Source organism: Pseudophryne corroboree, chromosome 6, assembly GCF_028390025.1.
Source record: "Pseudophryne corroboree isolate aPseCor3 chromosome 6, aPseCor3.hap2, whole genome shotgun sequence".
NCBI classification, from domain to species: Eukaryota; Metazoa; Chordata; class Amphibia; order Anura; family Myobatrachidae; genus Pseudophryne; species Pseudophryne corroboree.
The window spans coordinates 463,693,166-463,718,674 of record NC_086449.1 but is presented as its reverse complement, the minus strand read 5'-3'; the positions used below and the strand labels follow the sequence as shown (position 1 = coordinate 463,718,674).

At 45.0% G+C, this 25,509-nt stretch overlaps 1 protein-coding gene across 1 annotated transcript in view; it reads left to right on the top strand.

Moving 5' to 3' along the window:
- LOC134935366 (hyaluronidase-1-like) overlaps positions 1-25,509 on the top strand; it is a 41,309-nt gene that overhangs the window by 8,015 nt on the left and 7,785 nt on the right. The window contains exons 2-3 of the mRNA XM_063930470.1: positions 1,123-1,200; positions 3,168-4,106. Of these exons, the coding sequence (XP_063786540.1) occupies positions 1,123-1,200; positions 3,168-4,106 (1,017 nt within the window). The remainder of the gene's footprint in view (positions 1-1,122; positions 1,201-3,167; positions 4,107-25,509) is intronic.

The window sequence follows — 25,509 nt, the reverse complement described above, 5'->3', positions numbered from 1 at the left end:
GTCAGTTACGCCCCCTGTACATTAGTAGCGCCGCTTGAATGCTGAGCGGTGCGCGATGATGTCATCGCGCACCGCACAGCAAAAGGTCCTCTCCACGAAGGGAAACTAGACGCGTAGCGTCTAGTTTCCTTCGTGGAGAGGGCCTTTGCTGTGCGGTGCACGATGACATCATCGCGCACCGCTCAGCAAAGGTACTCTTCACGAAGGGAAACTAGACGCTATGCATCTAGTTCCCTTCACAGGAGGCACAGACGGGGGACACAGCGGGCAGCGGAGGGCACAGCAGTGGCGAATCTTGCCATGGTGCGGCGCCCTCCGGAAGGCGGCGCCCCGGGCAAAAGTCCTGCTTGCCCGTGGCAAGATCCACTACTGACAGAACCCCTCCCCCAAATTACATTATACAGCATGCAGTACACACACTCCCCTCCATATAACACCCAGTACCACATTACATTGCATTATACACAGCCCTTCCCCCATATTAAACCCAGTACTAGATTACATCACATTATGCCATATTATATTACACACAGCCTCCATTCCCCTACGTTACCCCCAGCACCTGCCTGGTTACGTTGCTCCTTCCTGTAGAGGCTGGGAGCTGACCCCAGGGACAGTGTGGGAAGGCAGCACAGTGCAGACACCCCCAGTGAGAGGCAAGGAGCAGGAAGAGGAAGCTGCTGGGCTGATACACGCTGCAACCCTGAGTGTGGCGGGAGGCGACAGCCAAAGGGAAGCAGAGCCCTGCTGCAGTGTGCAGGATGGCCATCGCCACACACATCCCTGCTGGCAAGTCTCCAGTGCTGGCCCCACCCCCTGGCCTCCCCAGCCTCGCACATGCGCAGTCCAGATTTTCAGTCTAGGACCTATAAAAACCGTGAGGGCTGTCAAGGTTTCCGGGCCAGCGGGAGGTTCATCTAAAAATCAGGAGGCTCCTGCTTAATGTGGGAGGGTAGGCAAGCCTGACTAAAGTACAGTATGTGAAACATGGCTTATATTGTTTGGAGATAGAAGGAAGTGCAATACCAAGCATAATAATCCATGACTCCCTGTTGCTGCTCTGTCTGTAATCATTTAGAGTTGGTCCTGCATACAGCAATTTTGTTTGTGTTTCCTTTTCAGAGCTACTGTCTTCTTGCAGCTGCTATAATTGTACTGAGTATCACAAGAGAAGAAGCAAGAATTATAAAGTTCAATAGAGTGAGTATATAAAACTGGGCTTGATTTTATATAACTAGTAATATGAGTCCTATTGGAGAAAAACCACTATATAAATAACATAATAATAATAATAATAATAATAATAATAATAATAATAATAATTATTATTTGTAAGTTCTATTATCCTTTAAATATACTGTACATATTAGTAGTGTTATAAGCATTATTACTGAACTGATTTGCCCGTGCTATGATAACAACTACTAACAGGGCCGAAACTAGGATTTTCGGTAATTCCCCCCCCCCCCCCCCCCCCAAAAAAAAAAAGAAAAAAAAACCCAAAAAAACCTGCAAACAAACAAACACTGTCAGACTAAAATAATCATATTATCAAAAAATGTGAAAAAAGGGGATATTACTGGACAATATTCCCCTATGTGCCCCAAATGTCACATGCCCCCCCAGCAGCGTGTTCCACTACATGCCCCCCTGTGTGTCCCCATACATTGCACTATATCACTGCACTACATTCCCATATCCACTGCATTACATCACTCATACAACATCCCCTACATGCTGAACTACATCACTACACTACAGCGTGTCTTCTCAATGGTGTGTAGGTGGCAGCTTGTTATCGGTCGGTGCTGGCCAGGCAGCAGGGATCATAGCCTGCTTAAAAACACAGCACCAACAGCTCACCTCTATAGCTTGCACAGTTCACTGCATGCTAGTCGCAGCACTGCATGGCAAAAAAGAAAGTTTAAGACAGTACCCTGCATAGGAGAGATCCCAGGTACTGGAGCTCATCCGCACAGAGTCGGAGCCAACTGTGGGCAGACAGGTGGGTCAGAGACATTGCCCCGGGAGCAGTCTGCTGTCTCGCTGTTGCAGCACAGCACTGCTGGTTAAAAAAAAAAAAAAAACCCTGTTCCTCTGTAACTCCTCAGCACCCCCTTAATTCCTGCACCTGGGGCGCATGCCCCCTTATCCCCCCCAGTTACGGCCCTGCTACTAAATTCCACCAAAATTGAATTTATGTCGCAGGATCCACATGAACATTGTTCTGTGCTTCTCCGGCTTCTCGGACATGACTGTAGGTTGGGCAGTATAAACAGGGCCGTAACTAGGGCGGGGCTAAGGTGGCATGCACCTCGGGTGCAGGATTTGAGGGGGTGCCAAGAAGTTACAGAGGAACAGGTTTTTTTTTTATTTTGTTTTTTTACCGGCAGTGCTGTGCTGCTCCAGTGAGGCAGCAGACAGCACCCTTGGCTATGTCTCTGACCCACCTGTCTGCCCGCAGCTGGCTCCAATGCTGTATGGGTGAGCTCCAGTACCTGGGATCTCTCCTATGCCGGCTACTGTCTTAAACTCTCTTCTTTGCCATGCAGTGCTGCGACTAGCGTGCAGTGCACTGTACAAGCTATAGAAGCGCACTGTGCTCCCAGTTAGCAGTATCAAGCTCCGCTTTGCCTCCCAGATGGGGGGATTTGGTGTAGCTTATAGGGGGATGTAGTGTAGTGATGTAGTGTACCATATAGGGTATGTAGTGTAGTAATGTATTGCAGTATATAGGGGCATGTAGTGCACTGATGTGGTGTAGCATATAAGGGGATATAGTGTAGTGATGTAGTGTAGTTGATAGGGGAATGTAGTGCAGTGACAAAGTGTTAAGCTATAGTGCGATGTATGGGGACACACAGTGGAGCATGTAGTTGAACACGCTGGTGGGGCATGTGATGCATACTGTAGGGCATTTGAGGCACATAGGGGAATATTGCATCCCCTTTTTTAAAATTTACTGGTACTCTGACATTTTAGTCTGACAGTTTGTTTTACAGGTTTTTTTTTTTTTTTTAGGGGGGGGCGGACTTGGGGGTCGGGGCGCGCAAACTATTGCCTTGCCCCAGGTGATGAAAATCCTAGTTTTGGCCCTGGTATAAACATAATAAAAATATAATAAAATATTTTTTTGTTTTTTTTTGTTTTGTTTCTTTGATATCAAGGTGATGATGTTCAAGTCTTGCACTCATCATTTTTTTCTCTGGTTTTCTGTGGAACTTCTCATTATCATTATAAATGGCCAACGTTTGAAACAAGCAAAAACACCTCTATTGGAGAATAAGCCTTTCATTGCAATCTGGAACGCACCCACGCAGCAATGTAAACTTAGATATAAGATTGACCTGGATCTCAGTGTCTTTGATATAGTTGCAAACAAAAATGAAACTTTAAGTGGTCAAAATGTCACAATATTTTACCACACTCACCTGGGGTACTATCCCTATTGCACTGATGATGGACAGTCTATGCACGGTGGCGTGCCACAAAACCAAAGTCTCAAAAAGCACCTTGACAAGGCTACAGAAGATATTATCACACGTTTGCCAGATAAAGATTTCCCAGGCCTTGGAGTTATTGATTGGGAGAACTGGAGGCCCCAGTGGGATAGAAACTGGGGAATTAAAAGCATCTATAGAAATAAATCAATAGAGCTGGTGCAAAAACATCACCCAGAGTGGCCTGTCCACCTGATAAAGCAAAAGGCCAAGGAAGAGTTTGACGAGGCTGCAAGGACTTTCATGAGTGAATCTGTTCTTTTGACTCAAGAAATCAGATCGAATGGGCTTTGGGGCTACTACTTGTTTCCTGATTGCTATAACTATGATTATAAGAATAAAGCTCATTCATATACAGGCAAATGTCCAGATATTGAAATGAAGCGCAATGATTATCTGCAATGGATGTGGAAGTATAGCACTGCTCTTTACCCCTCCATATATTTAGACTATGTTCTTAAATCAAGTGAAAATGCAAAAAATTTTGTTCATTATCGTTTACGAGAAGCAACACGAGTTGCCTCAATGTCAGAAAGACCATATGATGTGCCAATTTATGCGTATGCAAGGCCATTTTACTCATTAACTCTTTATACTTTATCAGAGGTAAGTACATTTTAATGTGTAGATTGAGAGATGTTAACTATTTTATTTAATTTAATATACTTCAAATGATAAGATAATTTACAAACATGTGGGTTATTCAGTAAGGACTGCAGATTCTGCTTTTTATTGCATTATTTTCTATTGCGTGCTGGAGGCCACCCATCGCAGGGCAAGGTCACCCAGCATGCTAAATGGCCTGCCTAGTGCTGCAAACGCAATTTAATTTTGGTCGCAGCAACTGTGGATGACCCCCTGCAGTTTCAGCTAGGCGGCATAAGCAGGCGGTCTGCCAACATTCTTTTGTTCTGAGCGGCTGCTCCGAAAATGCCGGCCTGTCCCCATTTTGCCCCCGCCGCCCCCGCGACGCTCTGTTGCCAACAACCTTCCCACGGACAGCGAATGCCTCTGCTTGTCAATCAGGCAGAGGCGTATGCAGCCAATGCGATCATATCGCTTTGGCTGCTATCGCATGTAGACGATGGGACCTGCGCATTCGCACTGCCACCGCTGCCAGAGTTATTGCGGTCACATTGAGTAGCACCTGGTTTTGGTGTCAAGAGCAGTACCACTTCAGAGAGGAAGAACTGGGGACTCTGGGAAATACGGAGAGAGGAGGGAACCATATACTACAGCCCAGCCAGCATTAGTGATGCCATATACTACAGACAGCATTAGTGACCAATATATACTACAGACAGCACTAGTGACCAACATATACTACAGCCAGCATTAGTGACCGATATATACTACAGACAGCACTAGTGACCAACATATACTACAGCCAGCATTAGTGACCGATATATACTACAGACAGCACTAGTGACCAACATATACTACAGCCAGCATTAGTGACCGATATATACTACAGACAGCACTAGTGACCAACATATACTACAGCCAGCATTAGTGACCGATATATACTACAGACAGCATTAGTGACCCCACATTCTACAGACAGCATTAGTGACCCCACATTCTACAGACAGCATTAGTGACCCCACATTCTACAGACAGCATTAGTAATGCCATATTCTACAGACAGCATTAGTGACCACCATATACTACAGACAGCATTACTGATACCATATACTACAGACAGCAGTAGTGACCAATGTATACTACAGACAGCACTAGTGACCCCCATATATTACAGACAGCATTAGTGACCCCAATATACTACACACAGCATTAGTGATGCCATATACTACAGACAGCATTAGTGACCAATATATACTACAGACAACACTAGTGACCGATATATACTACAGCCAGCATTAGTGACCAATATATACTACAGACAGCATTAGTGACCCCAAATACTACAGACAGCATTAGTAATGCCATATACTACAGACAGCATTATTGACCACCATATACTACAGATGGGTGGTCTTCAGTATGCTGGCTGTCGGGATCCCGGCGCACAGTATACCGGCGCCGGGATCCCGACAGCCGGCATACCGACACTTATTCTCCCTCGTGGGCGTCCACGACCCCCCTGGAGGGAGAATAAAATAGTGTGGCGCGCGTAACGCGCCACCGTGCCCGTAGCGTGGCGAGCGCAGTGAGCCCGCAAGGGGCTCATTTGCGCTCGCCACACTGTCCGTAAGCCGGCGGTCGGGCTCCCGGTGCCGGTATGCTGGGCGCCGGGAGCCCGACCGCCGGCATATCGTAGTGAACCCCTACAGACAGCAGTAGTGACCAATGTATACTACAGATAGCACTAGTGACCCCCATATATTAGACATTAGTGACCCCAATAAACTACACACAGCATTAGTGATACCATATACTACAGACAGCATTAGTGATGCCATATACTACAGACAACATTAGTGACCCCAATATACTACACACAGCATTAAACTCTTAATTACATCCCTTAGTCTCATATATACTGTATATTAATAGTAAATAAAGGAATCTGGCACTAGTAGCTTGTAAAAGCAATACCTTGCTCCGGTGCCCTCCAGGGGATTTGTGTCCCAATATATCAGACCAGAAGGCTGCACTCAGAGGCTTGTAGAATAATGGAAAAATTAGATTTTTATTTCAACGTTTTGTGCCCATGCCTGTCACCAGGAAGACATAATCACAAGTGCAAACAGTGCTGTTTTTATACATACATAGCAACGCGGTTATAACCTAAAGTAAATATACATATATTTACTTTAGGTTATAAATGTGTTACCACGGTGATGGTACACATGGCGCCTGACTGGCCCGATGGATAAGCGCTTCCTGATGACGTCACTGGTGGCACGGAGTCATGTTTCTGCAGCACGGCCGACTGGAGAAGGTCGAATGGAGCGCAAGTCCAGGTGTGGCTAATCAGGTAATTATGTGGATGTATATCTGTATGTATAAAAAGTCTACTGTTTGCACTTGTGATTGTATTCCTGATGACAGGCATGGGCCCGAAACGTTGAAATAAAAAAATAGGATTTTGGTTACCTACCGGTAAATCCTTTTCTCGTAGTCCGTGGAGGATGCTGGGGTCCACATTAGTACCATGGGGGTATAGACAGGTCCACCAGGAGCCATTGGCACTTTAAGAGTTTGAGAGTGTGGGCTGGCTCCTCCCTCTATGCCCCTCCTACCAGACTCAATCTAAAAACTGTGCCCGAGGAGACGACATACTTCGAGAGGATTTAACACAGATAGCGGCGAGATTCATACCAGCTCACACATACAAGGCACATCAAGCTAACTTAGCTTGAAAACTCAGCAACTGCTGAAACATTACTTACCAAGTAACAATGCAGTACGCAACTAAAACAAAGTTGTACTGAACCAGATAACAATTGCAGGAAAACGAAGCGCTGGGTGGGCGCCCAGCATCCTCTACGGACTACGAGAAAAAGAGTTACCGATAGGTAACCAAAATCCTATTTTCTCTTACGTCCTAGAGGATGCAGGGGTCCATATTAGTACCATGGGGATGTACCAAAGCTCCCAGAACAGGAGGGAGAGCGCGGCGGCTCCTGCAGAACTGATTGACTGAACTTCAGATCATCAGAGGCCAAAGTATCGAACTTGTAGAACTTTGCAAACGTGTTCGACCCAGACCAAGTTGCAGCTCGGCAAAGTTGTAACGCAGAGACACCTCGGGCAGCCGCCCAGGAAGACCCCACCTTATGAGTAGAGTGGGCCTTGACCGACGTAGGACATGGCAAGCCTGCCGTAGAATATGCATGCTGGATAGTAAACCTGATCCAGCGAGAGATCGTCTGCTTAGAAGCAGGACACCCAATTTTCTTGGGATCATACAGGACAAACAGAGAGTCCGATTTCCTGTGACAAGCAGTCCTCTTCACATATATTTTCAGAGCCCTTACGACATCCAAGGACTTTGATGAAATTGAGGAGTCAGTAGCCACTGGCACCACAATAGGTTGGTTGGTTGATATGAAATGCCGACACAACCTTCGGAAGAAACTGCTGACGTGTCCAGAGCTCAGCTCTACCTTCGTGGAAGATCAAGTATGGGCTTTTACAGGACAAAAAATAGAAGGGATACAATCCTTGGCGCTATACTGTAATACTTTAGGTGTACATGGATCAACAAATACACAATACGTCCCTTTCAGTAGATCCTCCAGATTTTTCTTCTCTTATCCTCTTCTTATATTCATCCAATATTATATTCCAGTGATGTGAGTAATATGTAAAAAACAAAAATGATACATGTGTAAAACAATCTATGGGGTATATTTACTAACATTCGTAATTTTCGGAAAAAGGTCAAAGTTCAATCACGAATGACATCGAAAGTGTAAAACTGCAACTCTTTGAATTTATTACGCCTAATTTACTAAGCTGTCGTATTCGGATTTTTCATTTGTTCCGATGTCGATGTCATTCGGGTTTTTTTCACGTTTTTTACGGCAGTGATTAGCAAAACACTGCCGACTTTATCACAATGAATCTCGGCCGGATCTGTGTGATCCGTGCTGGGGTTCATTTTTTTTTTTTTAAATAAACACTGTAAAACTTTAAAAAAAATTGCGTGGGATCCCCCCTCCTAAGCATAACCAGCCTCGGGCTCTTTGAGCCGATCCTGGTTGCAGAAATATGGGGAAAAAATTGACAGGGGTTCCCCCATATTTAAGCAACCAGCATCGGGCTCTGCGCCTGGTCCTGGTTCCAAAAATACGGGGGACAAAAAGAGTAGGGGTCCCCTGTATTTTTAAAACCAGCACCGGGCTCCACTAGCTGGACAGATAATGCCACAGCCGGGGGTCACTTTTATATAGTGCCCTGCGGCCGTGGCATCAAAAATCCAACTAGTCACCCCTGGCCGGGGTACCCTGGGGGAGTGGGGACCCCTTCAATCAAGGGGTCCCCCCCCCCAGCCACCCAAGGGCCAGGGGTGAAGCCCGAGGCTGTCCCCCCCATCCAATTGGCTGCGGATGGGGGGCTGATAGCCTTGTCAAAGTCAGAAAAATATCACGATGCACACTGCCATATTTGCACCTCATACAGGTCCGCGCTGCGCATGCGTGCGCTCTCCCGTGCGTGCGCATACTCGCTGTTGCGGGCACCCGCAGGCGCACGGTATGCGCCTTTACGGTAGAGTTTCTGTGCGCCCAGCGTGCGACTCAATTGTTATATATTTTCACCATATAATGTATTTTGTAGATCATGGTCCCTTTGAAAGATTCTGAAAGTTTAGTTAATATAGCATGTTCATGGACAAAGAGATCCCTCTTTGTTTGATACGAAGGGTCAGACATGGGTCATACAGTGGTGTTTAGTATCCATCGGAAGAGTATTTAATTAGCAATATTCCGGTGTTGGTTTGGAGCGGATTAATCGCTCGTGCGAATAGTTATGGACATAAGAAGTTTATGTCCATTTACTATTATTTGCACTTACTTATCCATGCGGCGGGAAACCTAGTTTCCCACCCACCTGAGCAGTTGGAAATGGTCTCAGCCCACCTGTATGAATCAACCTATGACCTTTTGTTATAATACGAAGACGAATTCCTGTGTCCAATGAACAATGAGATTGTAGGGACCATTGAATTGTATTGTGTGTGGGGCATAAATAGACAAGCCGACCATATCCAGCTCACTCTCTTCAACGGTTCTCATTGCTGATAATCGGGAGCTGGATATCGAGGCGCATGCGATCGTTCCCCTTGTGCGTAAGTTTTTCTCCGCAACCATATTGTCTTTGTTGTTATTGTGGGCCATATCTCTCTCTCTCTCTCTCTCCTCTTTCTCTCTCATTTTTCCTTAAACGTAATTGTATTGTATTTACTGTGTAGTTATCTGGTTAGTTAGTCTATGTTATATTGTAGTGTATGACTTGTATTGTATTATTCTTTTCTCAAGTATAACATTCATATAAGGCGTTAGACCCTAAGCACGGTATTTGTGTATTTCTTATAGTGTTAAGTATTCTCAGAGCGTCGGAGACGCTTGTACAGCTTTTAAGTTAATAAGGTTACACTGTGTTGCATCTACACCCTATCTCTACACCAAGGTTTACTGCATAATACACTGTTTTATGGTATAGTTATAAAGGTTTAACATTGTGAGCGTCTGCGCCGCTGGTGATCTCCTCGTGGTCCCGAGCGTCCGCATCGCTATAGCGAATCATTACGTTAGTCGGCAGCCAATAGCGTGCCTGCCTGTGATCTCTTGGCCGTGAGCGAACGTAACGCTTGAGCGTCTCGACTACGGCTAAGCGATTGTTACGCAACGTGCGTACCCTTACGGTACTCCATACGTCAATAGCGTACAGTGTTCTTAGACCTCTTAAAGGGTTTTACATAAGATAAATATATTTAGCTTTATCAATTGGCGGCTCGTCCGTCCTTCACATATCTCTGCTAGGTAATTTCAGCAGACATTATCCATCAGCAAAGGGCGGGAGATCATATTCCTCGTAGTGCTGTCTGGATAAGCGTCTGCTTCGCTTAGTAAAGGGTGCTGAAGGAATCCGGAACCGGAGGTAAGAACAAAACGCTAGTGTCTTTTAAAACTGTTTATTTCTGTCTTGCGTACGCACGCACATACGCATATCTGCATTTCTTTTTATTCGTATATTTTCATATATCACTCTCCTGTTTGCCATTTTATAATTGATAAAACGTGCTAAGAGAGATTTGTCGCTATTTCATAGTTAAAGTGTAAAAGTAATGCATTAAGGTGTAAAGTGAAAAGCACGCACACAGCTCTGCCTAAAAGACACAAGGAGAGATTGGTGTGGTGTTCGGTAGATGATCGAGGATCATCTACATTGATAAACGTGTACATTGTGTTATGGTGGATATTTGCTTTGCGTACACGTGTCTCTAACAAAGGGCTGAGACTCGCGTACGCAACTCAAAGGCCGACGCACGCAGCGTAAATTACGCAACGGAGCGTCCGGGTACGCCCACGTAACTCAAATCACACGTTAGTGTTATTTTTAACAGGCAAAAAGGTGGCAACGTGATAAATAGCGCAAGTTTATTTTAGTGTCCGAAATTTAGACTAACAGATCCTTCTCCAAATTTACAACACATCTGGTTTAAAGAAAATTTCTGCGCAGAAATAGAAATAGAAACAAAAGTGTACATGTGATGAGTGAGTGTTTTGTATATATAAGTTTATACAATTTTCAAGGTTGAACCACAAGAAGTCGAGTTCTCGCAGAGGTACATGCATGTAAGTGTCGTACATGGTGGCTAGGGAGGCATCCCTTGTTAAATATAAAATTTGAGCAGTAGAGTATAGCAGACCAGGAGGTCATACTGTAGCACAGACCAGGAGGTCCAGAACAGACCAGGAGGTCCAGGTACAGCAGACAAAGAAGTCCGCTATAGATAGAGATAAGTAGCACAACCCAGGGGGTTGGTGCAGAACCCATATAGGCCAATAAAGCTCTGGCTGAAGGAATTCGCAGCCGAAATTTTCGATTCCACTGGTCGCTCTGCACATAAGATTAGTTGCTTATGTGCTGAACGATTGTACCGCACGTAATTGTGTGCATTAGTTAGTCTGACCAGTACCATTTGTGTACGAAACTGGTCATAAACACTATTTGTACATTCTGACGTGATTTGTGTAATTTTTTATTTTCTGAAGGGAAGTTCGCTGGTCACTCAGGAATTATCCAACAACCAACAGTTACTGGAAAGGGTTAATGCTCTGCGGATCACACTCACATGTTCCAGTAAACGAAGGTTCATAGGGGCCCTGGGTCGAGTACGCCAGCGCTAAGGCAGTGTGTAGGTCGTATTGGTCGGCGTGGGCGAGTGAGTGGGGTACTCGGTAAACCGCCACCGTCAGCCTATCGTGAACATTTTGGTTTTTGTAAGGGTTCGCTGAAGACCCTGATTGAAGGTCAGAGGTGGTGAAAGCAACACCTGCAAGTTATGGGGGCCAATTGTTCAGGAAGGGGGCGATCAACCTCGGTTCGGGTTGATTCAGTGAACCGACCAGTCGGGTCGGCAAGGTACGTAATGTGTGAAAAATATGGTTCACACACAGAGGTTTTATGTGATGAATGGGAGAGAATGACAGTGCATGACGGGGAGAAATTCCCAAGAGTAGGTAGCTTTAGCCCAGAAGTGTTACAAAATTTAAGGAGGAGGATATGTCTCATTAAATCAACAAAGAGACGAATCCAACATTATGATTATTTGCAGTTATGGCAACAGGAGGGTGAAATACAGAGAGGATTGGCTCTGGCGGCAAGATCTAATCCTATCAAGAAATTGATAGCCACGGCCCCGCCGCCACCATACATATCAGGAGAGAAATTGGTTGTGGAGAATGACGCACTAGGGTGTAACAAACAAACACTTAGCAACTGTGTAAATGTTAATAAGTTAACCAATGCAAGTATTAACCCGTGCAAGTTGTACCCTGTTTTAAACTTTCACCAGGAGTGTGAACAAGAGGACGAATCGGCAACAATGTCAGCGCTCTCTCTAGCAGCCACCATATCAGAAACTACAGTAGGCACGGCCCAACCCTTAAGATTAGTAACAAAGGCCCCTAGCGGAGGGACAGGTGAGGTCGTATCTACGGGTAAGTACGGCACCATACACTATGCTGAAACCATTTCACCACAGGCTGTAGAATCTACACAGAATGATGTTGCTAGACTTAATCCTGTTAGGGTGATAGCTGTTCCAAATGGGAAAACAGACACCACAGGAGTCACTCCCATTAGGAACATTGCCATGTATAGCCCATTTTCCCGAATGGAATTAAGAACCATAGTGTCTGAATTCCCTGACCCTAGGAAAGACTTAGTTGCTAGCCAGAAATACATCAGAGACCTAGGGAACACTTTAGAGCCCAATAACAAAGACTGGCAGATATTGCTGAGGGCATGTTTACCCTCCAATGTCGACGCAGCTCAATTTTTAGCTGACTGTGGATTGGATCAGGATGTACCTCTTACAGATGTGTACAACAAAGATAATGTAAAAAGGATAAGTTTACAGTTAAAGGAGTATTTTCCAGCTGTAGTTAAATGGAACAAGATTTTCTCCATTAAACAAAAAGAGTCAGAAACTGCTGCAGAATATTTTCACAGGGCATTACTAGAAATGGCAAAATACACAGGCATAGAGGACATTAAAACAAACATAAACCATCGAGAAGTAGCAGTATCTGTACTAATGGATGGTTTAAAAGAGGCATTAAGGACAAGGGTGCAGACCACGCAACCATGTTGGCGAGGTCTGTCGGTGGCTACTTTGAGAGAGGCAGCTGTTGATCACGATCGGAATATCACCAGACACAGGACACAAGGTTTCCAAAGACAAGTTACAATTATGCCAAACTAAAGTAAAATATTTGGGACACTGTCTAACACAAGGACTGAGACACCTGACCGCTGATAGAATTCAAGCAATTAGAGACATGACTCTGCCTCAAACCCAGCAACAGATCAGAACGTTTTTAGGAATGTGTGGGTATTGCCGTAACTGGATCCCAGGATTTTCCATTCTGGCATTACCTTTGCAGGAGATGGTCTCCTCAAACAAACCTGATCGGATTTCGCACACAGACGAGTCCGAGATGGCATTTGAGAGACTTAAACAGTGCCTAACGCAGGCGCCAGCATTAGGTATGCCAGACTATGGGAAACCCTTTGAGCTGTACGGAACAGAAAGTGCTGGTTGCGCGGCAGGCGTCCTAACCCAAAAGCACGGTGATGCCAGCAGGCCAGTAGCATACTACAGCGCTCAACTAGATACGGTAGCGCGATCCCTCCCCACATGCTTGCGAAGCGTTGCTGCGATAGCATTGCTAGTAATGAAAAGCGAAGATGTAGTGCTAGGGCACAACCTCACAATTCATACACCCCATGCAGTGTCAGCCTTGCTAAATTCTGCCCAAACCAGGCACGTCTCATCAGCGCGGTTTACAAGATGGGAATTGGCACTAATGGCCCCCGTAAACATCACCATAAGGAGATGCAGTGCATTAAATCCTGCAACATATCTCCCAGGTGTGCCTGGACAGGCACAAAGGGTGGAGGATGAGAGTGGTGGGGAAGGAGGATTTAATACAAAGGAGGACACACATGATTGTATGGAATATTTGACCCAAAATTTTACCGCAAGGCCTGACATCAGTGACAACCCACTGGAAGATGTAGATCTAACTTTCTACACGGACGGTAGTTGTCACAGACAGTCAGACTCGGGAGACTTGTGTACTGGATACGCAGTCGTAGATGACCAAGGCACCATAGAAGCTGAACCGCTAGGCCCACCTCACTCAGCCCAGGTTGCTGAACTGGTCGCCCTAACCAGAGCATGTGAATTGGCTAAGGGCAAATCAGCCAATATCTACACCGATTCTAGATACGCATTCGGGGTAGTCCATGATTTCGGAGCCCAATGGCGCCTCAGAAACTTCATGACGGCAGCTGGTACACCGGTAGCGCATGCAGCTCACATCAAAAGGCTTCTAACAGCGATACAGGAACCCGACAGAGTGGCTGTTATCAAGTGTAAAAGCACACACATATAGCCAGGACCCAGTATCACTTGGTAACAGCCGAGCAGACGAAGCAGCTAAGCTAGCAGCTGGTACCCCCAGACAAACAGACACCACACAATTGATGGTATTTAATACCATCAACACACAGACGTTGTGTGAAATGCAAAATTTGTGTTCCACACAGGAAAAGGCAGTCTGGAAGGCAAAGGGATATGGCCAGGAGTCCTCAGGACTCTGGACGGATGGACAAGGTAAACCAGTGGCCCCCAGAGCATATCTTCCATGTTTAGCTGAGGCAGCACACGGGCTGACTCATCTGGGCAAGGAGGGAATGTGCAAGTTGGTAAGAGCATATTGGTGCGCCCCAGGATTTTCATCTCATGCGAGTAAGAGAGCAATGTCATGCCTTACCTGTTTGAGAAAGAATATCGGAAAGGCAATACCAACAGAACCATCTCATATCCCACCGACAGGCGGCCCTTTTCAGGTAATACAGATTGATTTTATTCAATTACCCCCTTGTCGAAATTTGAAATATGTACTTGTTTGTATAGATGTATTCTCAAATTGGGTCGAAGCATTTCCTGCGGCCACAAATACCGCTATGTTTACTGCTAAGAAAATTGTGCAGGAATTTGTATGTAGATATGGTATCCCTAGAATAATCGAAAGTGATAGGGGTACCCATTTTACAGGTGATGTCTTTCAAGGAATGTGTAAGTTGATGGGAATTGATAGCAAGCTGCACACTCCATACCGTCCACAGGCGAGTGCGAAGGTGGAAAGAGTGAACAGCACTATTAAAAATAAACTGAGCAAAGTTATGGCAGAGACAGGATTGACATGGCCAGAAGCTTTACCCATTGTACTATACAGCATCAGAACCACTCCCAGGTCCCCTCTTAATCTGTCTCCCTTTGAAATCTTGTTTGGTCGACAACCGCATGTTATGATTAACCCTCAGGATGATTTGAAGTGTAACAATGAAGTGACTGTAAAGTACCTGGTTAACATGAGTAGACAGCTAAGGAATCAAAATGATAATTTGAAGTTAGTGATTCCTGATTTACCAGATAGTAATTGTCATGACATTGAACCTGGGGATTATGTAATGATACGGAATTTTCTACGCTCAGGTTGCCTTATTGACAGATGGGAAGGACCATACCAAGTCTTATTGACTAGCACTACTGCATTGAAGGTTGCCGAGAGAGAGACTTGGGTTCACTCGTCCCACTGTAAGAAGGTTGCTGATCCAGAGAGGTCCCGTGATAAGGAACAAACGGTAGAGGAAGTTGTATCACTGGAGTGTCTGTTCCAGGAGGACTGAGGCGGCACCTGAGCATCGGAAAATCATAAGATCAAAAGCAGTTGTCGATTCCCTGTTCCCTTTTATTGTTTTTCTCCACTTCCCATCCCCTCTCCCTCAAATTATTTTTTCCCCCTTCTCATTCTTCTCCATTTCCTCCTACAAGATGGACTTGCCCCAAGAGACTGTGATCCGGATTTTCCTGTTGACCATGATGTTGACCAGAGCAGTCTGTTCCGGCGAGAGTACCATGGAGGTCGAGAGAGGTTCTGGAATGGGTTCTGATGACAAAGATGGAAGCGTAGTTTTCCAAGAACAACTTAACCAACAAGTAAAGGCGAGTATCAGAAAACGATCCGATAGCATTGACAATAGAAGGAATTGTGAAGGATTGTTAGCTGAAGAAAACTGTATCTGTAGGCTCTGTGACAATGTAGTTGAGGATGGGTGCATTAAGAAATGCCAATCCAGTTTTAATATCCACATGGACCGGCATCCATTGAGTGACTATCACTCCTTAGTGGGTAGTGTGTTAAATCAAACAGATTGTTGGGTATGCTCTCAAGTACCTCAAGGTCATAGCAAATCAGGACTAGTACCATTTCCTTTAACGGTAGGGGAGGTACTTGAGCTAAAGGGTGGGAGACCGGTGGACAGGAGGTTTAATATCTCCAGTCCTCCTAGTTTGAAGCTCCACCAATATCATGTAGATAGATCCCTAATATGTTTTAACATTTCCAATCCCCGAAAGCCGGGAAATTGGGAAGTGTCATGGAGTAACCAAACCATGACCTTTTCATATAGGGCAGATAGAATGCCTACAGATACAGAGCTTATACGCCACATAGCCAGTAGAGAAAAGTCTTTCCGATATAGGTATACCCTAGGAAGTAGGATTACGAGAGTTGGAGAGGTATCACCAGGATACTGTGCACATATCGTACAAACGGATACGTGTACTAGACAGATGGGAGAATTAGGGGTAGGAGATTTCACATGGAGGATGTGTAATATGGTTATGTCCTACTCCGTCCCATATGTTCTCCCCGATGATGCATATTTCATATGCGGGAGGAAGGCGTATAAGTGGCTTGCCCCAAACTCTGAAGGATTATGTTATATTGGAAAAGTACTGCCTGAAGTAATGACTGTATCACATGCCAAAATGAAAGATATACACCGTGGTGCCCAAGCTCCTTATACTCATACTCATTACGAGCACGTAGTTAAAAGGCAACTGACAGAAAGGACAGAGCATTCGGCCTCTGACATGATCCATGAATCCACCGGGATTCAGGTCCTAATCGCGTTAGATTTCACTCGCACCGCTAGAGGAGTGCTGAATTATAAATACATATCTGCGCTCACAAATTTGTTAGACAATATCACAGAAATGTATGATGACACGTTTAGGTATACTGGAAGAGAACTTCAAGCTTATAAAACAGAACTGGTTCAGCATAGAATGGTTCTTAATTATCTCACGGCAGTGACAGGTGGATATTGTGTCACACTGGCAACGCAGTATGGCGTGAAATGCTGCACATATATTACGAATAGCACCGAGGACCCGGTCGAGGTCATAGACCAAAAGATGGACGATATTCTCCAATTAAAGTGGGAATTTCGCAGGAGACACAATCTCACCCTTGCTGCTGTGGGTAATGAGCTGACTGGTTGGGTGTCATGGTTGAACCCGCGAAATTGGTTCTCTGGTTTAGGAGAATGGGCTCAAGGAGTCATAATGGATGTAGGGAAGTTTCTCCTATGTATCTTAGGTGTTGTCATAACGATTGGCTTGATATTTAGATGCGGTCAGGCTTTAATGAAGTGCAAACGTAGTACCAGGGTAATGAGTCTAAGGAGTGAGGACATTGTAATTCCAATGGATTTGATTTATGACCCAACTGTAGAAACAATGATGTGATGAAAATGCGATTATACGGTCCGTTTCTTTCACCTGTTTTTCCGGTTTTTCCAAGGTAAAAAGACCCACTTTTGACGAGGAAATTGATGATCTTGTATACAGACAACTGATGGATTAAAGAAGAAGTTTTGACAACCTTATACACAGATATTTGATGAACTATGCCATAGACCCCCAGTTTTCCTAGAAATTTTAAAATTACGCTAGCCCAACACTTTTGTAAGTCTATGGACATTGACAAAGCTTTTTGCCCACACCTTTTGGCAAAAGCCCAAAGAAGACTGCATTCAACAGACACCGAACAAGACTTCAACCGACAAATGTTCATTAACCTGACATAGAATACCACTGCATTTACCATAAGTGTTCTTTATCTTCATCTCTACAACCTTCAGGTAATGACACACATAGTCGATAGGGAATACAGGCACAGATATCAGCAATCACATATTCCCCCATTCATGTATCATCAACTAAAATGTGCTCCCCCATTTTGTTGCAACCAAAATCCGAAAAAGAGCTCGGTAAAGTTTGACAGCCCATCCACAGACCCGTACCGCGGGATAAGAAGGAATTCAAATGTATACTTCGCAATACCTCGAAGCTTGATTTAAAACACGTACGGCACGATGATACATGACCCCCCAAACATGGATTCATACACACATGCTTCTGCTATCTCACTAGGTCATACCCTTTTCACACCTTCTCCTCTCCTCCCTTACCCAACCATGGAAATGTATTTACACCTGACATATATTTTTCTCGTTTTGAAATGTTTTAGGAAGTGGCAGTTATTGTTGACTGCCAAAGGGTGGACTGTCAAAGTCAGAAAAATATCACGATGCACACTGCCATATTTGCACCTCATACAGGTCCGCGCTGCGCATGCGTGCGCTCTCCCGTGCGTGCGCATACTCGCTGTTGCGGGCACCCGCAGGCGCACGGTATGCGCATTTACGGTAGAGTTTCTGTGCGCCCAGCGTGCGACTCAATTGTTATATATTTTCACCATATAATGTATTTTGTAGATCATGGTCCCTTTGATAGATTCTGAAAGTTTAGTTAATATAGCATGTTCATGGACAAAGAGATCCCTCTTTGTTTGATACGAAGGGTCAGACATGGGTCATACAGTGGTATTTAGTATCCATCGGAAGAGTATTTAATTAGCAATATTCCGGTGTTGGTTTGGAGCGGATTAATCGCTCGTGCGAATAGTTATGGACATAAGAAGTTTATGTCCATTTACTATTATTTGCACTTACTTATCCATGCGGCGGGAAACCTAGTTTCCCACCCACCTGAGCAGTTGGAAATGGTCTCAGCCCACCTGTATGAATCAACCTATGACCTTTTGTTATAATACGAAGACGAATTCCTGTGTCCAATGAACAATGAGATTGTAGGGACCATTGAATTGTATTGTGTGTGGGGCATAAATAGACAAGCCGACCATATCCAGCTCACTCTCTTCAACGGTTCTCATTGCTGATAATCGGGAGCTGGATATCGAGGCGCATGCGATCGTTCCCCTTGTGCGTAAGTTTTTCTCCGCAACCATATTGTCTTTGTTGTTATTGTGGGCCATATCTCTCTCTCTCTCCTCTTTCTCTCTAATTTTTCCTTAAACGTAATTGTATTGTATTGTATTTACTGTGTAGTTATCTGGTTAGTTAGTCTATGTTATATTGTAGTGTATGACTTGTATTGTATTATTCTTTTCTCAAGTATAACATTCATATAAGGCGTTAGACCCTAAGCACGGTATTTGTGTATTTCTTATAGTGTTAAGTATTCTCAGAGCGTCAGAGACGCTTGTACAGCTTTTAAGTTAATAAGGTTACACTGTGTTGCATCTACACCCTATCTCTACACCAAGCTTTACTGCATAATACACTGTTTTATGGTATAGTTATAAAGGTTTAACATTGTGAGCGTCTGCGCCGCTGGTGATCTCCTCGTGGTCCCGAGCGTCCGCATCGCTATAGCGAATCATTACGTTAGTCGGCAGCCAATAGCGTGCCTGCCTGTGATCTCTTGGCCGTGAGCGAACGTAACGCTTGAGCGTCTCGACTACGGCTAAGCGATTGTTACGCAACGTGTGTACCCTTACGGTACTCCATACGTCAATAGCGTACAGTGTTCTTAGACCTCTTAAAGGGTTTTACATAAGATAAATATATTTAGCTTTATCAGCCTTTTGTGAAAATTAAAAGATATTGTTTTTAGTAGCAGTACTACAAGGCCCAGCAAGCCTCCCCCGCATGCTGGTACTTGGAGAACCACAAGTACCAGCATGCGGCGGAAAAACGGGCCCGCTGGTACCTGTAGTACTACTACTAAAAAAATACCCAAAAAAAGACAATACACACACACCTTGAAAGTAAAGTTTTATTACATGCATCCACACAAACATACATACATACTTACCTTATGTTCACACGAGGGTCTGTCCTCTTCTCCAGTAGAATCCATGGGTACCTGTTGAATAAATTCTACTCACCAGATCCAGGGTCCCAGGCTCCTCGTAGCATCCATTTGTAATCCACGTACTTGAATAAAATAATAAAACGGAGAGCCGAGCCACGCACTGAAAGGGGACCCATGTTTGCACATGGGCCCCCTTTCCCCGAATGCCAGAAACCCACTCTGACTGATGTCTAAGTGGGTTTCTTCAGCCATTCAGGGAGCGCCACGTTGTAGCACCCTCCTGATCAGCTGTGTGCTCCTGTACTGAGTGACAGGCGGCACACGGCAGTGTTACAATGTAGCGCCTAGGCGCTCCATTGTAACCAATGGTGGGAACTTTCTGCTCAGCGGTGACGTCACTTTAGGTCAACCGCAGGGCAGAAAGTTCCCACCATTGGTTACAATGGAGCGCATAGGCGCTACATTGTAACACTGCAGTGTGCCGCCTGTCACTCAGTACAGGAGCACACAGCCGATCAGGAGAGTGCTACAACGTGGCACTCCCTGATTGGCTGAAGAAACCCACTTAGACAGAAGTCAGAGTGGGTTTCTGGCATTCGGGGAAAGGAGTCCCATGTGAAAACATGGGGCCCCTTTCAGTTCGTGGCTCGGGTATCCGTTTTGTTATTTTATTCAAGTACCTGGATTACAAATGGTTGCCCCGAGGACCCTGGGACCCTGGATCTGGTGAGTAGAATTTATTCAACAGGTACCCCTTGGATTCTACTGGAGAAGAGGACCGACCCTCGTGTGAACATAAGGTAAGTATGTATGTATGTTTGTGTGGATGTATGTAATAAAACTTTACTTTCAAGGTGTGTGTGTCTTGTCTTTTTTTGGGTATTTTTTAGTAGTAGTACTACAGGTACCAGTGGGCTCGTTTTTCCGCCGCATGCTGGTACTTGTGGTTCAGTAAGTACCAGCATGCGGGGGAGGCTTGCTGGGCCTTGTAGTACTGCTACTAAAAACAATATCTTGTCATTTTCACAAAAGGCTATCAGCCCCCCATCCGCAGCCAATTGGATGGGGGGGACAGCCTCGGGCTTCACCCCTGGCCCTTGGGTGGCTGGGGGGGGGGACCCCTTGATTGAAGGGGTCCCCACTCCCCCAGGGTACCCCGGCCAGGGGGGACTAGTTGGATATTTGATGCCACGGCCGCAGGGCACTATATAAAAGTGACCCCCGGCTGTGGCATTATCTGTCCAGCTAGTGGAGCCCGGTGCTGGTTTTAAAAATACGGGGGACCCCTACTCTTTTTGTCCCCCGTATTTTTGGAACCAGGACCAGGCGCAGAGCCCGATGCTGGTTGCTTAAATATGGGGGAACCCCTGTCAATTTTTCCCCCATATTTCTGCAACCAGGATCGGCTCAAAGAGCCCGAGGCTGGTTATGCTTAGGAGGGGGGACCCCACGCAATTTTTTTAAAGAAAATAAACACTTTCCCACCCCTTCCCACTGATATACATGCACGGATCTCATGGATCCGTGCATGCCTATCCAATCACGGATAAAAAAAAGCAGGTCTGTTTTTTTTAAGCACTTTTTTACGAGTTGTAATTTTTCACGGCAGTGTTTTGTTTTTTTTGGCTTTGCACTTCTTAGTAAATGACCGAGATTCATACTTAAACAGCCGCGTTTTGACCGATGGTGTATTCATTCGTGATTTTTTCCTAGGACTTCCAAATATTACGAATGCCCTCATCACTGCCGTGATTATTGCTTAGTAAATTACCGAGATGACACTTTGATGAAAAAACGGCATCTCGGTCAAAATCGGGACCTTAGTAAATTTACCCCTATGTCTCCATACAACACACTGTATAACAAGTCCTTTAAATGGATGATCAAAGGCGTGGTCTAGGTGTACCCCAACTCACACTATGCAGCGTAAAACTGTATGTATAAAGGTATCTTTTTCTTTCCTTCCTTCCACCACCAGATCACCAATTTAACTGTGTTTCTAAGTTGGCGTACCCCACTCACTAGGTTTATAAGATGAAGAAAACACATAAAGGTATCTTTGTCTTCAGATGCGTAGCCTACTTACAGGGTTTCAAGATGACCACAAGCGTATCAAGGTTTCTTTTCCCCTTTGGTTTTCCACTGGTAGTAGCTTTATGCTTCTCCACAGTCTCTCTCGGTGTCAAATATGTGGGAAAGAAATTTAAAAAGACCAATGTGTAGACTGAACCAGTGAATTAGTGCAAAAAATGTGTGGAGAAAAAATTCCTAAAGAAATATATTTATATTTGAAGATACCTATATATAAAGGTATCTATGTGTGTGTATCTCAAAATATAATGATCCTCACACAAAAGTATTCTTTCTAGTGCATTTAATCTTTTATGAGATACACCCCAGTGATATGAAAGTGATATAAATTTATAGTGAACGTACCCCACTTACACAAGGTGGGGGAAGTGATATACATATAACGGTTTCTTTATATAAAGGAAGAGAAGAGGTTCTAGCAGGTGTACCCCACTCACAGTCTAGCTGATTCTTGTCATGCACATCAGGGTTTCTTTTATATCCTCTCTCATACAGCTCTTCTGGAAAACTCCAAGCCAAATGCATGCAATTCCATAAATTTAAAAGTCCACGTGAAGATAAAAAAAATCCTTATATTTTATTCCACACCACTCGCCACATGAGAGTGGGTAAAAACAACAATGTCCACAACAATACAGTACATACAAAGGTATGGAGGCAGAAAAAAGTTGGAATTTTCTTCTACATCAAAAAACCATAAAAAAATTAAAAATTAAAAACACGATTCTTTACCTTACAGAGTCTTTTTTAAAGGTAAAACTGGAAAAAATGGCTGTCCACACTCCTCCTGTCGACGCGTTTCGGTCTATGTTTGGACCTTTATCAAGACATAGGTTTAGTGTGGAGAGCCACATATTTATATGAAGAACAGCCAATCAATTTCATTCCAATTGAATTTTTTCTCCACACATTTTTTGCACTAATTCACTGGTTCAGTCTACACATTGGTCTTTTTAAATTTCTTTCCCACATATTTGACACCGAGAGAGACTGTGGAGAAGCATAAAGCTACTACCAGTGGAAAACCAAAGGGGAAAAGAAACCTTGATACGCTTGTGGTCATCTTGAAACCCTGTAAGTAGGCTACGCATCTGAAGACAAAGATACCTTTATGTGTTTTCTTCATCTTATAAACCTAGTGAGTGGGGTACGCCAACTTAGAAACACAGTTAAATTGGTGATCTGGTGGTGGAAGGAAGGAAAGAAAAAGATACCTTTATACATACAGTTTTACGCTGCATAGTGTGAGTTGGGGTACGCCTAGACCACGCCTTTGATCATCCATTTAAAGGACTTGTTATACAGTGTGTTGTATGGAGACATAGACTGTTTTACACATGTATCATTTTTGTTTTTTACATATTACTCACATCACTGGAATATAATATTGGATGAATATAAGAAGAGGATAAGAGAAGAAAAATCTGGAGGATCTACTGAAAGGGACGTATTGTGTATTTGTTGATCCATGTACACCTAAAGTATTACAGTATAGCGCCAAGGATTGTATTCCTTCTATTTCTTGTACTTACCGTTTGTGTGGGAGTGTGGTGATACTCCAAGAGGGGACGCAGCTCAGGGCAGCTTGTAGGCGCCATTTTGATAGGAGTCTAGATTCTTTATTTTACAGGACAAAGCCCCCAACTCCGACACACGTCTAGCAGAAGCTAAATCCAACAACGTAAGGAATTTGACCTCAACCTCCTGTAGAGGCTCGAACCAGTCTGATTAGAGGAACTGCAACACCACGTTAAGGTCCCAGGGCGCCGTAGGCGGTACAAAGGGAGGTTGAATGTTGCGAACTCCCTTCAAAAAGGTCTGAACCTCAGGGAGGGCAGCCAATTGTTTCTGGAAGAACATGGATAGGGCCGAAATCTGGACCTTCACAAATCCCAACTTCAGGCCCATATCCACACCCGCTTGTAGGAAGAGGAGAAACCATCCCAGTTGAAACTCCACCGCAGGAAATTTCTTGGACTCACACCAATATACATATTTTTTCCAAATTCAATGGTAATGTTAGACGTTACTCCTTTCCTAGCCTGTATCAGAGTAGGAATAACTTTGTTCGGAATGCCCTTCCGAGTTAGTATCAGGTGTTCAACCTCCATACCGTCAAATGTAGCCGCGGTAAGTCTTGATAGGCGAATGGCCCATGCTGCAGCAGGTCCTCCCGAAGAGGTAGAGGCCTCGGCTCTTCATGCAGTAGATCCAGAAGATCCACGTACCAAGCCTTTCTTGGCCAGTCTGGAGCAATGAGGATCGCTTGAACCCTTGTTCTCCTTGTGAGCTTTAGAACTCTTGGGATGAGTGGAAGTGGAGGAAACACGTACACCAACTGTAACACCCACGGAGTCACTAGGGCATCCACCGCCACTGCTTGCGGGTCCCTCGACCTGGAACAATACCGCTGAAGCTTCTTGTTGAGACGAGAGGCCATCATGTCGATCTGGGGTACGCCCCAAAGATCTGTTACCTTCTTGAACACCTCCGGATGGAGACCCCACTCCCCTGGATGGAGATTGTGTCTGCTGAGGAAGTCCGCTTCCCAGTTGTCTACTCCCTGAATGAAGATTTCTGCCCAGAGTATGATTCTTGTTACCTCTGCCATTGCAGCTCTGCTCTTCGTTCCGCCCTGTCGGTTTATGTAAGCCACTGTTGTCACATGGTCCGATTTCTCAGATGATGGGCCGCTTGGAGAATACCGTTGTAGACGGCTCTTAGTTCCAGAATGTTTATCGGCAGGCCGGCTTCCAGACTTGACCACCTTCCTTGGAAGGTTTCCTCTTGAGTGACTGCGCCCCAGCCCCGGAGACTTGCATCCATGGTTAGAAGGATCCAGTCCTGAATCCCGAACCTGCGGCCCTCCAGAAGGTGAGGTAATTGTAGCCACCAGAGGAGTGAAATCCTGGCCTTTGGCGACAAACGTATTCTGTGGTGCATGTGTAGATGGGATCCCGACCACTTGTCCAGGAGATACATTTGGAAGGACCGAGCGTGAAACCTCCTATACTGCAGAGCCTCGTAAGAGACCACCATCTTCCCCAAAAGGCGAATGCACTGATGAACTAACACCCGGGCTGGCTTCAGGACATCCCGGACCATCGTTTGAATCACGCCTTTTCCTCTGGGTGAAACACCCTCTGCACTTCCGTGTCGAGGATCATTCCCAGAAAGGACAACCTCCGAGGTTGGTTCCAAATTTGATTTTGAAAGATTCAGGACCCAACCATGTTCCCTGAGAAGCTGGGTCGTGAGTGCTATGGACCGTAACAACTTCTCCTTGGACGATGCCTTTATCAGCAGATCGTCCAGATACGGAATTATGTTCACCCCCCATCTGTGGAGGAGAATCATCATCTCTGCCATCACTTTGGTGAATACCCTCGGTGCTATGGAGAGGCCGAATGGGAGGGCCTGGAACTGAAAGTGACAGTCCAACAGTGCGAATCGAAGATAAGCTCAATGCGGCAGCCAAATCAGAATGTGGAGGTACGCATCCTTGATATCCAGGGATACCAGGAATTACCCCTCCTCCAGACCTGATATCACTGCCCTTAGAGACTCCATTTTGAACTTGAACTCCCTCAAAAAGGGGTTTAGTGATTTTAAGTTCAGAATGGGCCTGACCGAACCATCCGGTTTCGGTACCACGAAAAGGTACGATAAGTAACCTTTGTT